Below are 14,598 nucleotides of genomic sequence, written 5' to 3' on the forward strand. Positions count from 1 at the left end.
CATTGTAGATGGAACAAGTGAATACACTAAAATTGGTCACAGAAATTAATGAAGCATAGCAGAACATTCCTGTATTGTTTCCAAAGAATAGACACTTCTGCTCAATATTAATTTTTACAAATGATGGGCAAAGTGCTACATCAGCGCAAATCTGTAAGATCACAATGATGGGAATTTTGCTGATTGATGCAGCTGAAGGCCTGACATAGAGGCTTTTGATATATATTTGTGAAATTAATACTCTTTTTAAAAGCACATAAATGCTCTATTATATTAAAGCTGTGCAGTCTACAAAAGTTCACATTATCCCCAGGGTGATTTCAAAAATCTGGCTCTGTTACAGAGATTTTCAGCTTTTTAATATGAGTTCTGGGCTTGAGTATATCAGAGGTCACAATTATAGTGTGGTATTGCTGTATTTTCATCTATGTAGATGGGCACTATTGGAATATATATATACTTTAAGTAACAGAAAATTGCGTGTAAAGAATAAATTAATGAGGACTACATGTGGATTAGCTATATAAATGCCACAACACTTATCATGTACTTTTGAGGGGAAATCTCCAAGTAAACATATTTCCACACACTTCTTATTATCAAGAGGAGAAAAGACTCTTACCTAGCATGCGAACACATTTGGCATTCTGATCAGGACTATCAAATGAGATTTCTCCGCACCTCTGGAAAAAAAAAGAAAAAGATTTAGTTAATATATATTTAGTTAAAACCTCATCCTCTGATATATCTCTTTACGTTTGGCACTAGAAATGCTCAGAGACATGATGATAAAATGCAAAAATCAGAATAATTTCAAGTAGTCAAAGTTAGAGGAAAAATGGACATTGTTAATAGGTAAAGATGGGTCAACTCTGTACTCTAGGGAATTCACCAGGTATTCACCAGATACATATGGCTTAAACAACTGCCTCATCTCTGTTACTATTTGTTAGCATTGGTCCAAAATATGCAGGAGGCCCTCATTTACCACTGGTTGGTATTGCAGCCCCCTCCATACACTGATTTAGTCGTCACATGGCTGCACCCTAACCATGAGCTGTGAAATGATCCAGCTGAAAATAAAACAAAACAGAAATGTATCTTTTATTTTGGCTGGCTTTAAAAATGCAGTCATTTCCTAACCATGATTCAGAGCATCATTTTGTGAAGGACTGAAATGATAGAAGGGTAGAGGGTGTGGCAATCTCTGTCATGGACAAGTGATGAGAACAAGCAGATCAGGACAGTGAATCACCTGTATATCAGATCTGCCACTAACAGGGACAGGAGCATGAAGCCACAGCCTTTCAGTGTATGAACAGTTAAGTTTAGGATTCCACTCCATACTGCTGCTTTGCCTATGGTTGGTCCAATGTTCACTCCAGTGTCCATTCTTTAACCCCTCCTGTCAGAGACCATCTCTTCAGCCAAGCTGATTCAACAAATTGTATTTCTGTAAAATTAGCTTATTTTAAAAACACAGCTCTTAAAATTAAAGAAAACTGTAATTTTGCTGAATTTGAGCTCTCTGTAACACATGTGAGTAAAACCAATTTTTGTAAAGTGCAAATAATTTCTGATTCTATGCTAATGTGTTTTGTCATATTAATTAATATTAAAAAATAATATTCACAGGTGTAGATATATTTGATCAGAGCTGATGTTCTGTCCCGATACAAATCCAATGAAGGAACATCATTAGATTTAGGGGCAGAATACAAAACGTTTGGCTGTTTTCAAAGATGAGGCATCATTTGTGAGTCTTTTATGCAGACAGATATGTCAGTTTAGCTGCCAGCAGGAACATAATTGATGTGGTTCATGGGTCCGATCCAGCTCCGATTAAAGTCAGCATACAGAACCCACTCAGTTCAGGAGTGGTTGCCTCAGGCTCTCCAAAAAAAGGTTCATTTTTTTATCAGTACACTCAAAGTTTGTGATAGGCTTAATATTAACCTCATATTCTACAGGTAAAAGCCTCATATAGGACAGCTTCATATTCTATAGATAAAAGTGGTCCATACTTGTTCATTTTCATTTATGCTTTTAGCACCTATAACCAAGTGGGAATAAAAGAACAGTGATGCAAGTTTGGGAAAATCACTGAGAAATATCCATTTCCATTCCTCTTCTTTTCTCTCTTAATTCCTACACAGTTTCTGTTTTTCTGCACATATGCTTTTCTGTTTTATGTAAGACAAAATGGTTATTCCCATCCTTTTTTATTTTTTATTTTTATTTTTTTTGGTTAAAAAAAAGTGCCACTTACAGCAGATAATGTTAAAGTAAAGTAAGTACAGGTAAGTAAAAAATAACAGGGATTCAAAGAAGTTGTAATGCAACAACAGCTTCATAGGTGAATAACACAACACACTTGGAACTCACTGTTTTTAAAATCACCTTCACCTCCCTCATACTGAAATAAATACAAACAAACAAACAAAGGCCCATCTCCTACGCACAGTCTCTTTATATATCAGTACATCTAAAAAGAGAAAACAGACATCTGTACTAGCCTTCCCAGGTGGGAGAGCATACTACTGAAATATTACAAAAAAGAAACAGTATCCAACATTTCAAAGTTAATTTTACAAATGCTCTTATACAGGCTCCTTCTCAGGAGACAAAGAAATTTGCTTTTTATTCTTCAGGGAAGAGTGTTAAGATAGGCGCTTTTTTTTTTTTTTTTTTTTTTTTTTTCACATTTCCCTGTGTTTTCTTCTAATATATTCTAATATATTTCTATATTAGAAATATATTAGAATATATAGAAATATATCTATATCTATATATTTTCTAATATATTTCTTTCTAATATATTTTCTTCTAATATATTCTAATATATTTCTTCAGTATATTTTGACAAACATAGATTTAAGAAAGCACTTCAAAATTCACTGTCCTTCTCAGCCCAGAATTTAAGCCACTCTTTCAAAACTTGTGGTTATTTTTGATTTAGTCCCTCAGATGTATTGTATGTTCCAGACATATTTACATAAACATCACATTTCAGGCTGGTAAATGGTGTCTTACAATATCTAGCAATACTTATCAGTCTTAGTATTAGGAAACTTGGAAAACAGCTAATGTTCTACTGAGTCCACTAACATCCCACAGGATCTATTATAATGATGGATGAACTTTGAAAACTTTGCAAGTAGGATTCAGATAAGTGTATAAAAGTTCATAGGCTTATCTGAATTCCGTCAATCCCTGCAATCCACACAATTGACTGAAAATCATGCAAAAACAACTACATTAAGAGATTTTTACTCCTTTCCCTGCAGCTAGAAATATCACAAGAAAAAAATTCTGCAGCAATTTTATTTCTGATGCCAGTGAAAGCTCATAGGTGTGCATATATAGGATGAAAAATAAGCTGTTACTAAACTCCTCACAGAATCTGAAAAAGATTTGTTTGGATCTTGGGTGTGTAAAATGGCACAGAATTGCAGTAGGAGCTCATTTTTGTTCATCTGAAAAATAGAGGTTTTGAGGCATTTTTGCTGTTACCAAATGTTTTCCATGAATGAGAGGGTAAGGAATGACTTCAGGATTTAATTTTCAGGATTAAACTGAGACGGTGTCACCGCTGTTATGAATTCCTGCCAGGGCTGGATAAGCTTCTTCCTGGCCCAGCTCACTTCCCTTTCTGGGTTGGGTTTGTTCCACCTGCTTGTATGCCGGGATGGTACTGAGAGACGAAGCCAAGAGTGTCTCCACTCCCTATCCATTTCCAAACTGGGACTAAAGCAGCGGCTCATTCTCCTCTGTAAACTTCTAAGTTGTCTGCAGAGTCAGCAGTGGACCCACCAGAGCAAGAATAGGAATTTGACATTAGATGCTGGTTATTCTACTTTTTAAATTCAATCAGTCAGAAAGTAAAGGAAGAATAATTCTGGACATATCAGACCTATTGCATGCATGTAGATCACCATATATATCTGTTAGGGGAAGATGAGAGATAAATAAATCCCTTCTAAAGTCTGGCCAAACAGCTCCTAGAACAACTGTGATCCTGTGATTCTGCAAAGCTACTCCTTGTAAGACAGCAGTTTTGATACTCATATCAATCAGGTCTGGAAGAAAGTATCAGTTTTCCTTACTCATTTTGGATAAGTAAGAATATCAGTGGTGAGCTGTAAACGTGAAATATATTATCCAGTTAGGAAGAGCGTAAACTCAAACAGGAGAGCAACCTCTGAACTTCATTTCTTGAAATATATGATGCAGATGGATTCATAGAGCTGACCTATAACTGAACATCATTCAAGTTGCAAGGTTTTTCTCTCTAAAATATGATAAATCATGTTCTTGGATCTAAATGATCTCAAAGTGTGGGAATTTTTAAATCTCAGTGTGGACTTCATGGTTAGGACTGTTAAGCAGTGATGGGACTGGTCCTGTTATAAGTAGCCCTAGATGCTGGACTGCTGATTTTACAGGAGATTCCATGCTGTAAATAATACCACCAGCTTTCACTTCCCCTGAAGTACAATAACATATATTCTTGTGAGATAGGATTTATTGCTGAAAATTGAAATACTGCTGTGTTTGGAAGTGATCAAATTATTTTTTTATTAACAAAGAAATGGGTAAATACAAGTAAAATCAACCCCTCCAAATCTTCATTGTAGTTTCATAGCTCTTGAATCACTGAATTCTGGACTAGACTGTGGGTTGCTTTTTCCCCCCTTTCAGTTAGAATTTCAGTAACATGGATGCATTTCCACACAGGATTGCAGCCTCAAATTCATTATACATGTGAGAAAGGACTTATGTTTAGATAAGAAAATAAATTAATGGATTTTCTACTCTCAACTCCCTTTCCTGAGATAAGATACACACCCTGATGTAGAATCTGTTACATAAGCTGAAAAGTGGTAAGCTGAAATGGTAAAAAGAGCAGCTTAGAGCTGCTAAAAACAGAGCTTAAAAAACAAAGAGAGAAAAATGAAATAGTTGCAGTCAGAGAACAGGGATGAAAGGATGTGATAGTCAGAAAAAAAAAAATAAAAAATGAAATGAACTCAGTTCCTTTGATGAGATAAATTAGAAGGCTTGAAGCCAGCCTGCTTGGCTCTGATGGCCCAGTACCACCTGTTGGAAAAAGGAAATACCATGTTACACAGGCACAATCTTCTGTATTAAAAGACTGCTGGAGGAGGGATCTCTCAGGCAAGATGACCTCTTTACAGGACATTATGTGGACTACAAATGAATATAGGAAGTCTTCTGCGGGAGTTCTATGCCAAAGGAGTGTAAGCAAAACTGCAGAAAAGTAGGACACAACTGGTAGAAAAAAACATTCACGCCAAGAGTGGATGGAAAATCTACCCTAGTCAGTTGTGCTAATGTAGCTATGTATCTCATATTACTTTTCCAGTATTATGTGATCATTCATAGGTTGGGTTTCCATTTCCAGCATGCCTGGGGTCACACCACCTGCATTTGAGTACTTGAGATATGTAGCAATAAAGAGTGTATATACCCAGACAGAGTATGCCCTGTATGCCCTTAGTTTTTTTATGCTGTGAAGAAAATGATTTCTAGCAAAAAAAAAAAAAAGTTTTTGAAATCATTAAATTTATCTTCTATCTGTATGTTAAGTCAGTGCATTACACATTCTAAGCTGAGAGATGCAAATCAAGAAATTGAAATAAATAAACAGGCTCGACTATGACAAAATTCAGCAAGTAGAGGTCTGAAATGTTTGTCATTAGAATTGCAATAAGTGGCATGTTAATTTTCTACTTATTAAATGCATATAATTAACATTTAACTATTTTAGTAATTTTAGAGTGTATAGTGTTTTAAAAATGTAATAATTCTTTTTTGGCATGAAATTTGAATATGAACAATTTTGACCTTTTTAAGCTACAGACAACCAAGTTTTGAAAAGCCAGCTTCGTCAGTTAAAAGGTTATTCAAGTAGGAATGATGTTTATAGGTTTCTTCACTCTGTTCTGTTCATCATGTCCTGAATATGGTGTTCAATATAATAAAATTAGGTACTTAATATACATCATCAGCCAAACATTACAGTAATCAGTGGATAATCTTTTTGCAAGTGACAGGATTTACTATATCTCCAAACATGTGTTAATTAGACTTTGATTTTAAGTCCAATATTTTTCAAGAATTCATTTGATTTCTTGTTTAAAAGTAATCTTAAATTAATATGGTTTGCTGTTACCAGTAGTGGAAGGAACTGTATTCTGCATAACAACATTCTTTGGTAAAAGAGCTTTTTCTTTCTTCTCAGAGTACCACATATAATTTATGAAATCAGAATTAAAAGATATACTCACAAACACATCTGATTAAAAAAATATTAAGGCGAAGCAAAGAGCTTCTGTGCTTATATCAAAAACTGGAAGATCTCAGAGGAAAAAAACCCACAGTGCTACTTTTATTCATATTTCTGTTTTCCTATTGCATTCCTTTCCCCATCAGCATTAAAAAGTACTTGAATAAAGTTCTCTAGTATCTAAAAACACCATTCTAATTACTTAATGATTTATAGATATAAAGTCTGCTAGTGTGAAATGCAGCAATGTTTCAAAAGTTTTAGCAATATTTTAGAAAAACAACTGGTTGCTGAAAATTAGGGGCAATATTTCATTAGGAGTCAGTCCTCATGACCTTCAGCTTCAGGCTTCCTGAAAGTACATTTAAGGTGGATTCATCCTGAGTGCTGATGCAATATCAGGGTGTAGGAACAGTAGGAATTCCAACGCCTTGTTAAGCTTGTGGTATTTCCAATTTAGTGTCCCCTCTCTGACAGGAGCAAAAGAAAGTACAGGACCTATCACAGGCTGACATGAGTTTTCTGCCCTACCTGCAGACTTTCCTCAGTCACCTCCCCTCAGATGAAAGCCTTGTGACAATCTCTGGTAGAGATAAAAACTAATGTTTAAGTAAAACAAATAAATTCCTTTCCGATACTCTGCATGTTCTTGAGATATACTTACACACCAAATACTTCTGAATTTTGCTGAAACCTTAGCTATTACATATGCTGGTCTTAGCGGAGGCAATGAAGTAATTGCTTTTACTTGTATAGAGACAACAGCTACTTTTCTCTACATCACACATTATTTTAAATTTAACAGGTCCACATTTTGTCATTTTTCTCTGGAGTGAATGGTTGCAAAAAGCTCACTCTGTTCATCTGACCTTGAATTTCCATCCCTGAGTTCTTCAAGAACTTTAGTTAGCCTTTCTTACATGAAAATATGCATATAATGAACACAATTTGAAAATTTTATATATAAATATTTCCAGCGGAGGTGAACAACACTAGAATATTTTAGCCAATGAAATTACCCAAGACTGATAAAAAAAGAACCTGTAATTTTTTGCATATTACCTCCTTGAGGCTTATTAACAGTTCCCATAATGATTATAGATCACATCTTATGTTTATGTAAAAATGTAGACCTGCATTTAGCAAGTTAATAGTTGCACTAAATTGGGCTGAAAAAAAAAGAATGCTTATCTTGAACTGGTATATACTGCATGTATGCCCACCCATTTATAAATATGGCACAATCACAGCATACTGACAACTGTCTTTCAAATACTATTAGCAGCCAGAATACTGCATTTGCTTCTCTACACATTACCACCAGTATTATATAGCAGTTTTATCATATTTCATGGGTAAAGTTCTAGCTTCCCTATTTGGTGTCAGAATTGAGGCATACTTAAACTGAAAATTCAGGACCTTTTAACATCTGGATAAATTTCTGCAGAGTAAAATGACTATGCCTGGGCTATCTTGTTTTGAAAGTTTTTCCCCTTACAAGTTTTCCCAGTGAAAGACGAGGTTTCACTCACTTCCCTCCAGGAAGTGAAAACACATTGCTCAAATAACCTTTCAACACTGTCAGTGTCAATATCCAGCAGCACCTTGGCAATACATTTTATTCTGGAATTTACCATGATGCAGACCCTCAGTGAGTGCAAACAGAAGACACACACACACACAAAAAGTAATTACAAAAAACAGGTAATTAGAAGTGAATAGAAGTAGTTATAACTAAATTGAGCAATAATTTCCAACCAACCACTATTGCCAATAGTCAGCAACTTGTTTGTGGCTAAATAGCCTGAAGCAAACTTTTAGCCAGTTCATTTTCTGACAAACCTGTCATTTACTTTGGTTCGGAATGGTTTGAAATGGATTAATGTTGCTGGAAAATTGGTACAATGGTTTAACTGCTTTGTTTTCTTCTTCAGTTCAGGAAAAAAATGTTTAACAATGTGTGACTTCATTAGGGAGGTGTCAGTAGCCCTGACCCCCCTGAGAATCTGTCAGTGTTTCAATATGGCATTCCTGTTTTCTAAGTTTTTATAACATGGGCATTGAGAGCCAAATCTAGAATTATTAAGCGATAACAATGTTGGATTTCAATGAGCGGTAAGACATAGTTGAGTGTGCATTAACAGGCAAAGCATAACTTGTAGGCCTGTTCTGAGGGGGTGCTATCATCCAAGAAACGTTAAAGAGCAGACTAGATTTTGCTCTCGTGGGATGATTTTGTATTATTGTTCATTTTCAAGTTTATATTTTAAAGAATGTAAAACATCTGTAGATTACGTAATGGATCCTCCCACCATGAAAACAGTTCTAAGTGGGAGGGAAGATGGGGTGGAAAATACTGATACTAGGGAAAAGGCAAATTCATTGTCTCTATTTATTGTTGCTCTGATGTGAAACATCAAAGTTCTATGTACCTAAACATTTTCTGGATCACAAAATTATCTTTCCTCCTCCTAGGAGCTGCAGAGCTAAGCTGTTCTCCTATCTGTTTTCTATGGTCACTGCCATTTAACTTTCACTTTCTATTGAAATATGTAATGGGAAGAAAATATAGAATTAATTTCTAAGAATTTAGGTCTCCACTTCAACACATGTATTTCTCATATATTTTCCACTGGAAGGGTCAAAGCCTCAGAAGTATTGACTGACATACTGCTCTTTCCAAGAAGCAAATAACTGTGTGAAGATTCTCGTCAGACTGTTAAATAAATCAAATACATCTCAAAAACATGTATGTTGAAAGTCTAGTGAAGCAGCCACCTGGAGGACTGAAAACAGAGCACTTATAAGGAGAAGATAGGAAACTGCTTCACTGATAGCGTCACTTGTGTACCACACTGCATTTACCTGAAGTAGTAGGGTTGCATGGGTATCTATGCAAAATTTATTGTCTCATTGAAAATGAAATTTCTGCTTTCTTTTCTCTCTCTCTTCTTGCTCTTTCCCTGTGATAACTTTGTGTTTGATGCCTGCCATCTGTGAGAGACTTTGCAAGTAAAACTTGTCCAAGCAAACTTCTTTTTGCAATACCATTTCATCATACGATGCAACCCCAAACATGAATACAGTCTGGGCAATGAGTGGATTGAGAACAACCCTGAGGAGAAGGACTTGGGTGTACTGGTGGACAAAAAAATGAGCATGAGCTGACAATGTGTACTTGCAGCCCAGAAGGCCAACCTTATCCTAGGCTGCATCAAACGAAGCATGGCCAGCAGGCTGAGGGAGGTGATTCTCCCCCTCTATTCCTCTCTTGTGAGACACAAACAGGAGTACTGTATTCAGCTCTGGGACCCCCAGCAAAAGAAAGACATTGACATATTAGAGAAGGTCTAGCGTAGGGCCATGAAGATGATCAGAGGGCTGGAGCACCTCTTCTATGAAGACAGGCTGAGGCAGTTGGGGGTGTCCAGCCTGGAGAAGAGAAGGCTCCAGGGAGATCTTCTAACAGCCTTCAATTATTTAAATGGGGCCTACAGGAAAGCTGGAGAGGGGATCTTTATCAGGGAGTAGGGATATTGGTTTTAAACTAAAAGAGGGTAGATATAGACTAGGTATTAGGAAGAAATTCTTTGCTTTGAGGGTGGTGCAGCACTGGCACAGGTTGCCTAGAGAAGCTGTGGATGCTCCATCCCTAGAGGTGTCGAACATCAGACTAGGTGGAGCTTTGAGCAACCTGGTCCAGTAGAATATGTCTCTGTCAATGGCAGGGGACTTAGAACTAGATGATATTTAACTTGCCTATCAACCACAAACATTCTGTGATACTATACATGTAATTCCGTCATTCAGTGACGTCCAAAGGAAACCCAGGCCCAGTTGCTGTGCAAAAGAGATGCAACCAAATAATGGCTTTGGGCCTTGTCTTATTAGTTGTATAGATGATATCAACATGTCACAGCACAAAATCCTCACTTCAGACAGTATCTCCTGAGTTTAACACCAACCACTTACACCTGTACTCCCATATTTCATTTCAGTCACCCTTCTGAAGATGTTTGAGCTCTTTTGCTTCATACTCTATTTTAAACTCTTTTGCCACTATAAGTAGTGAAAACATTTTATACAACTGCATGTTAACTATCTTTAATTGTTCTGTACCAATAACGTAACTAAAAATTTTGTGGGCATCTGTTCAGCATGTGATCAAACACATACTGTAAAAATGAGCCTCTATGGTGGCATTTTAGCCTGTCAACACGTCCTTCTACAGTCAAAACAATCTATTAGAAGTACTCATATAACTAAGTAACCTCAGCACTGCAAAAATGACCTTTAGAACTTCAAGTACACTCAGTGTACAGCTAATCTTTGCATGCAGAACATATGGAGCTAAAAAACAGCTCGTGCTGTTTTGACAAGAAAAATTTGTATTTCAAAATTGTCATATTAGACAATGTCGTATTAGGGAAGAGCATCTTCTGCATGAAAAGAAACTGTATTGCTGCAAACATATTTTCAACAACTTTCAAAGTGCAGTTTATAACATATCTAGAGTAATACAAAAGCCATTATTATCAGAAAACATTTAGATACTTTTGCGATATGCACTATGAAGATATTTCCAGATACATGGAAATTCATGTTTTTTTTGGACATATTAGTCAGAGTTTCCAAGGTTTCAGTCTTTCAGAAAAATGCTAAAAAGACAAAATTTCTCTCTGAAAATAATTCTCAGAAGCACAAATTTTCTTTTAGAGTAGTTTTTCTTCATCTTCTCTCTCTCTCCCCCCCCTTTCTTTTTCTATTTAATGTGTGAAAACATCACTTCAAAACAGGTTTATTTTTACAAGTGCTGCACAAAGCTTCTCTTTTCTCTTGCCTCTCGACAGATGCTGGTTATAACCTCTTTTACCTGATGCCTGTCCTTTAGCTGGCAAAAGGAAAGGACTAAGCTCCTGAGAATGTTTCTTGGAATTTCATGGGAATAATCTTATGTTGTTTTTTGGCCATATTGTGCTCATATCTTTCACTCAGAGCAGCCAATGCCAACATGGTGAGCATTTTACTTGTGCAGTTTCTATCATATATCCCCTACTAGTCTGTACTGAGCTAGCCAACGTCTTTGATTTTCAGTGTTAACCAATTTGGTTCTGACTAATACGCATGGTATCATTTCTATTTAGTGTCTTTTACCAACCTTATCACCATAAGTCTGAATTTGTTGCAGTAGGAGTATAAAGTAATGTGACTAATATCTGCCATATTTAGCTTGTTCTTTATCTGGTCCCTCAAGGGTAAAACTGTGTGTGTTATGTAGTGTTTTCTTGTCAAAGGATTTTATTTTTGGATGTGTTTGTTTTTGCCTTGTACTATTTAAGTGTCACTGTTATTATGTATTTATATTAAAGAAGGTGGGATTGAAAAACAATTCCCAAGAACTATTGTTTTTCAAGTTTTTTCTTGGTTTTCCAATTTTTACATGATAGGCTTCAAGAAAATATTTCCCCCTCATATATTTTTTTAACAAATGCTAAGATATTGAAAGTCCTGCCTAGTTATTTCTCTAAATTAATTAAGATGTGCATCTGTAAAACTCCTGAACAATATCTGTATCATATTTAAAACTATTCTTTTGAATCTCACTTGAGGAAAATGATCTAAGATTTTTAAATTCATAAAGAAAGAGAAATGGAAAATCCTAGAGATTGATTCAGCCCACCTGATTACAGAGAAAGACTAGATGCCTAACTTTTAATCAATTATAATTAGAAGGATTTAGCTGACTCCATGGGCATTAACAACTGTTGTACATTTGGACCCTAAAATCAGTGTTAATCCTGAATGACAGAAGCTGGATTTGCACAACAGATGAAAAGTTCTCCCAGTTGCCATAAGACAGCAACAGGACTGGCAGATAAGAAGAAATGTTACAGGGAACTTTGAATGCTGTCACCATGGGATATCTAGAAGGTTGGGTCATAGGGGTACTTGTCATAGTGGACAAGGCCAGCATGGCTTTTTTTAACAACTCTGGATTCATAGCATTTTTGTGAAGGAATTAAAAATACTCCTCTGGTTGTAGCTATTAGGACTATTGGACCACTTTGGAGGAATATAATGTGAATTCTGCAGTACAGCTGTGAGGATCACAAACTAAAGGCAAACTAAAGCAAAATACATTTTTTTTTCACAGTAAACAGACTATCTTTTCTGAAGTTACAGTTAAATCCTGTTATTTTCTCACACAATGATAAAACAGTAGGGAAAATAATTCTTCCACTTTTCATATTTTACTTTGTTACACACTTTTGTGTTTAACATGTAATGATTATAATGAAGTAGAAAAGACAGCTAAAATCTGTAGGGGGTAAAGACTGCTGTGTGAATTCTACTTTGTGAGGTGCAGTGGTACATTTAAAAATTGTCAAGTGCAGTGATCAAGAGAAAGGAGCAGAAGCACTTTTCACATCAGAATCTGAAAGCACCTCTTAGTAAAAGTTCTCTTTTTAAAACATTAATACACTATTATGTATCTGTAGTGTTTACATATGACACTTGTCATTTTTAACAAATGAGTCACGATTTCCCATATATTGCAATGTATCTGAGCCACGTGAATCTGATAAAACTGCACATATTGCAAGTGGTACATCTATCTCATTTGAGGAAGAAAGATCACGCACAATGAAGTTTTTTACAGTAGCAATTAGAAACTTTGTTTAAATGATTTTCCTAGCATTTACAAAATTCTTTTGAAATAGAATTTGCATAATACATAAATGATAAGGTCATATCTAATTATCTTGGCTGACTATTTTACTGAAAGGTACTATTCATTTTATGCCACATGATGCTGATTAATAACTAAGGTGAAAATTCTATTCAGTGCAAACAACCTTTGCAGTGAAAATGTGTTTGGTCCCAATTAAAAGAGGTTTTGAAGTACCTCCTGTTTATGTGAAAACACAGGAAATTTGCATTTGGATCTAAACTCTTGTGGTTCAGACACGTCTGTATTATGCATGCAGATGCATTTCTATTATCTGAATGCTGGCCATACAATGCTAACCTGCTGAATAATGTGACGGCAGCAAGTCTCATGATGAAACTGATACAAAAAGCGTAACAAGTTTTAACAGTTTTCTGCATGTGGCAAACATTCGTTGTGTTTGTGAATTTAATTTTTATTTCTTAGTTCTTTTAATTTTTATGTTAATTATTTTTTGCAACATTATTTAACTTCACCCTTGAGGCAGGCAAAGATTTACATTTAGATACTCTACAGATGGGAAATGGAGGAAAGGACTGATTACACAAACTTTCTAAAGGTCACCAACCTACTGGAAGAAGAGGGAGTAACATTCCAGTTGCCTCTAATTCTGTGTACCATTTCCTACATTAACATTATGACTACATTTATCTTGTTGAGTAATGGATGAGTAAATACAGGAACTAATCATGCAAACTGATGAGCAGTTTCACCTGAGTCAACTGAGCAATTTGGGCCAGAAAAATCATCTTTGAGGGGAGTTATTTTGAAAATGTTTCACATTAGATCAGAAACACTGTGAAGATTTTATTTCTATAAGGCACCTTTTTGACGTAAGACTACAGTTACTAAATCAGCCCTATGCTTGTTGACGATCTAGTTTTTCCTTTTGAACCTGTATGTAAGTAAATTCAACACATACGTGTAAGGTATTGATGAGTGTATGAGAGGGTCTGTTTGTCTCCAGTCTGTGAAGGGTAAAAACATCCTGGCTGGAACAACAGGGATACTTTAGCTAAAGTTGGATCACTCCCTGCTTCTCCCTCCACATCTGAAAGCCACTTGCCGAATCCCTGGAGTATCAGCCAGCATAACACATTGACAGCAACAGGAACTGTGATACATTTAAAGAATAGAGTGAGCATTGCCAGCTCTGCTTATCAGTTCATCTGTTCTGTGTTTAATATTGACATGTTCATCTTACATGAAGCTAAGTGGACTTCTAGATAAGTATGGATGAATATAGAGATGGAATTTGCTTTCTCAATACTTGCATTCAAGGGGAAACATAGAAGTGTTTCACCCCATTGAAATATCTGTTTCAGACGTGGTATAAAAATAATAAACAAAAGAGATTCTAATTTTAAAATCAATCACCAAAAAGACAAACAACAAATTCTTAAGTTAAAAAAGTCTCTAAGTAAGACTAAGTAATCCAGGAAAAGGACAACAAAGTTATTGTGTGGGTTTTCAAATATATATATATTTTAATTCAGTGTGGTATTTCACCAATGAGAGCACCCTTCCTCAGTGCATTGGGAAACATCCATTGCAATAT

General features: G+C 35.7%; 1 protein-coding gene across 2 annotated transcripts in view; it reads right to left on the reverse strand.

Annotated features, from left to right (window-relative positions):
* Positions 1-14,598, reverse strand: part of PDE7B (phosphodiesterase 7B) — a 175,763-nt gene that overhangs the window by 117,497 nt on the left and 43,668 nt on the right. For both annotated transcript variants that reach the window (XM_068677341.1, XM_068677342.1), the window contains one exon: positions 623-683. In XM_068677341.1, coding sequence (XP_068533442.1) covers positions 623-683 — 61 coding nt within the window. The remainder of the gene's footprint in view (positions 1-622; positions 684-14,598) is intronic.

The sequence above is a fragment of the Anas acuta genome, chromosome 3, assembly GCF_963932015.1.
Source record: "Anas acuta chromosome 3, bAnaAcu1.1, whole genome shotgun sequence".
In the NCBI taxonomy this organism is placed as follows: Eukaryota; Metazoa; Chordata; class Aves; order Anseriformes; family Anatidae; genus Anas; species Anas acuta.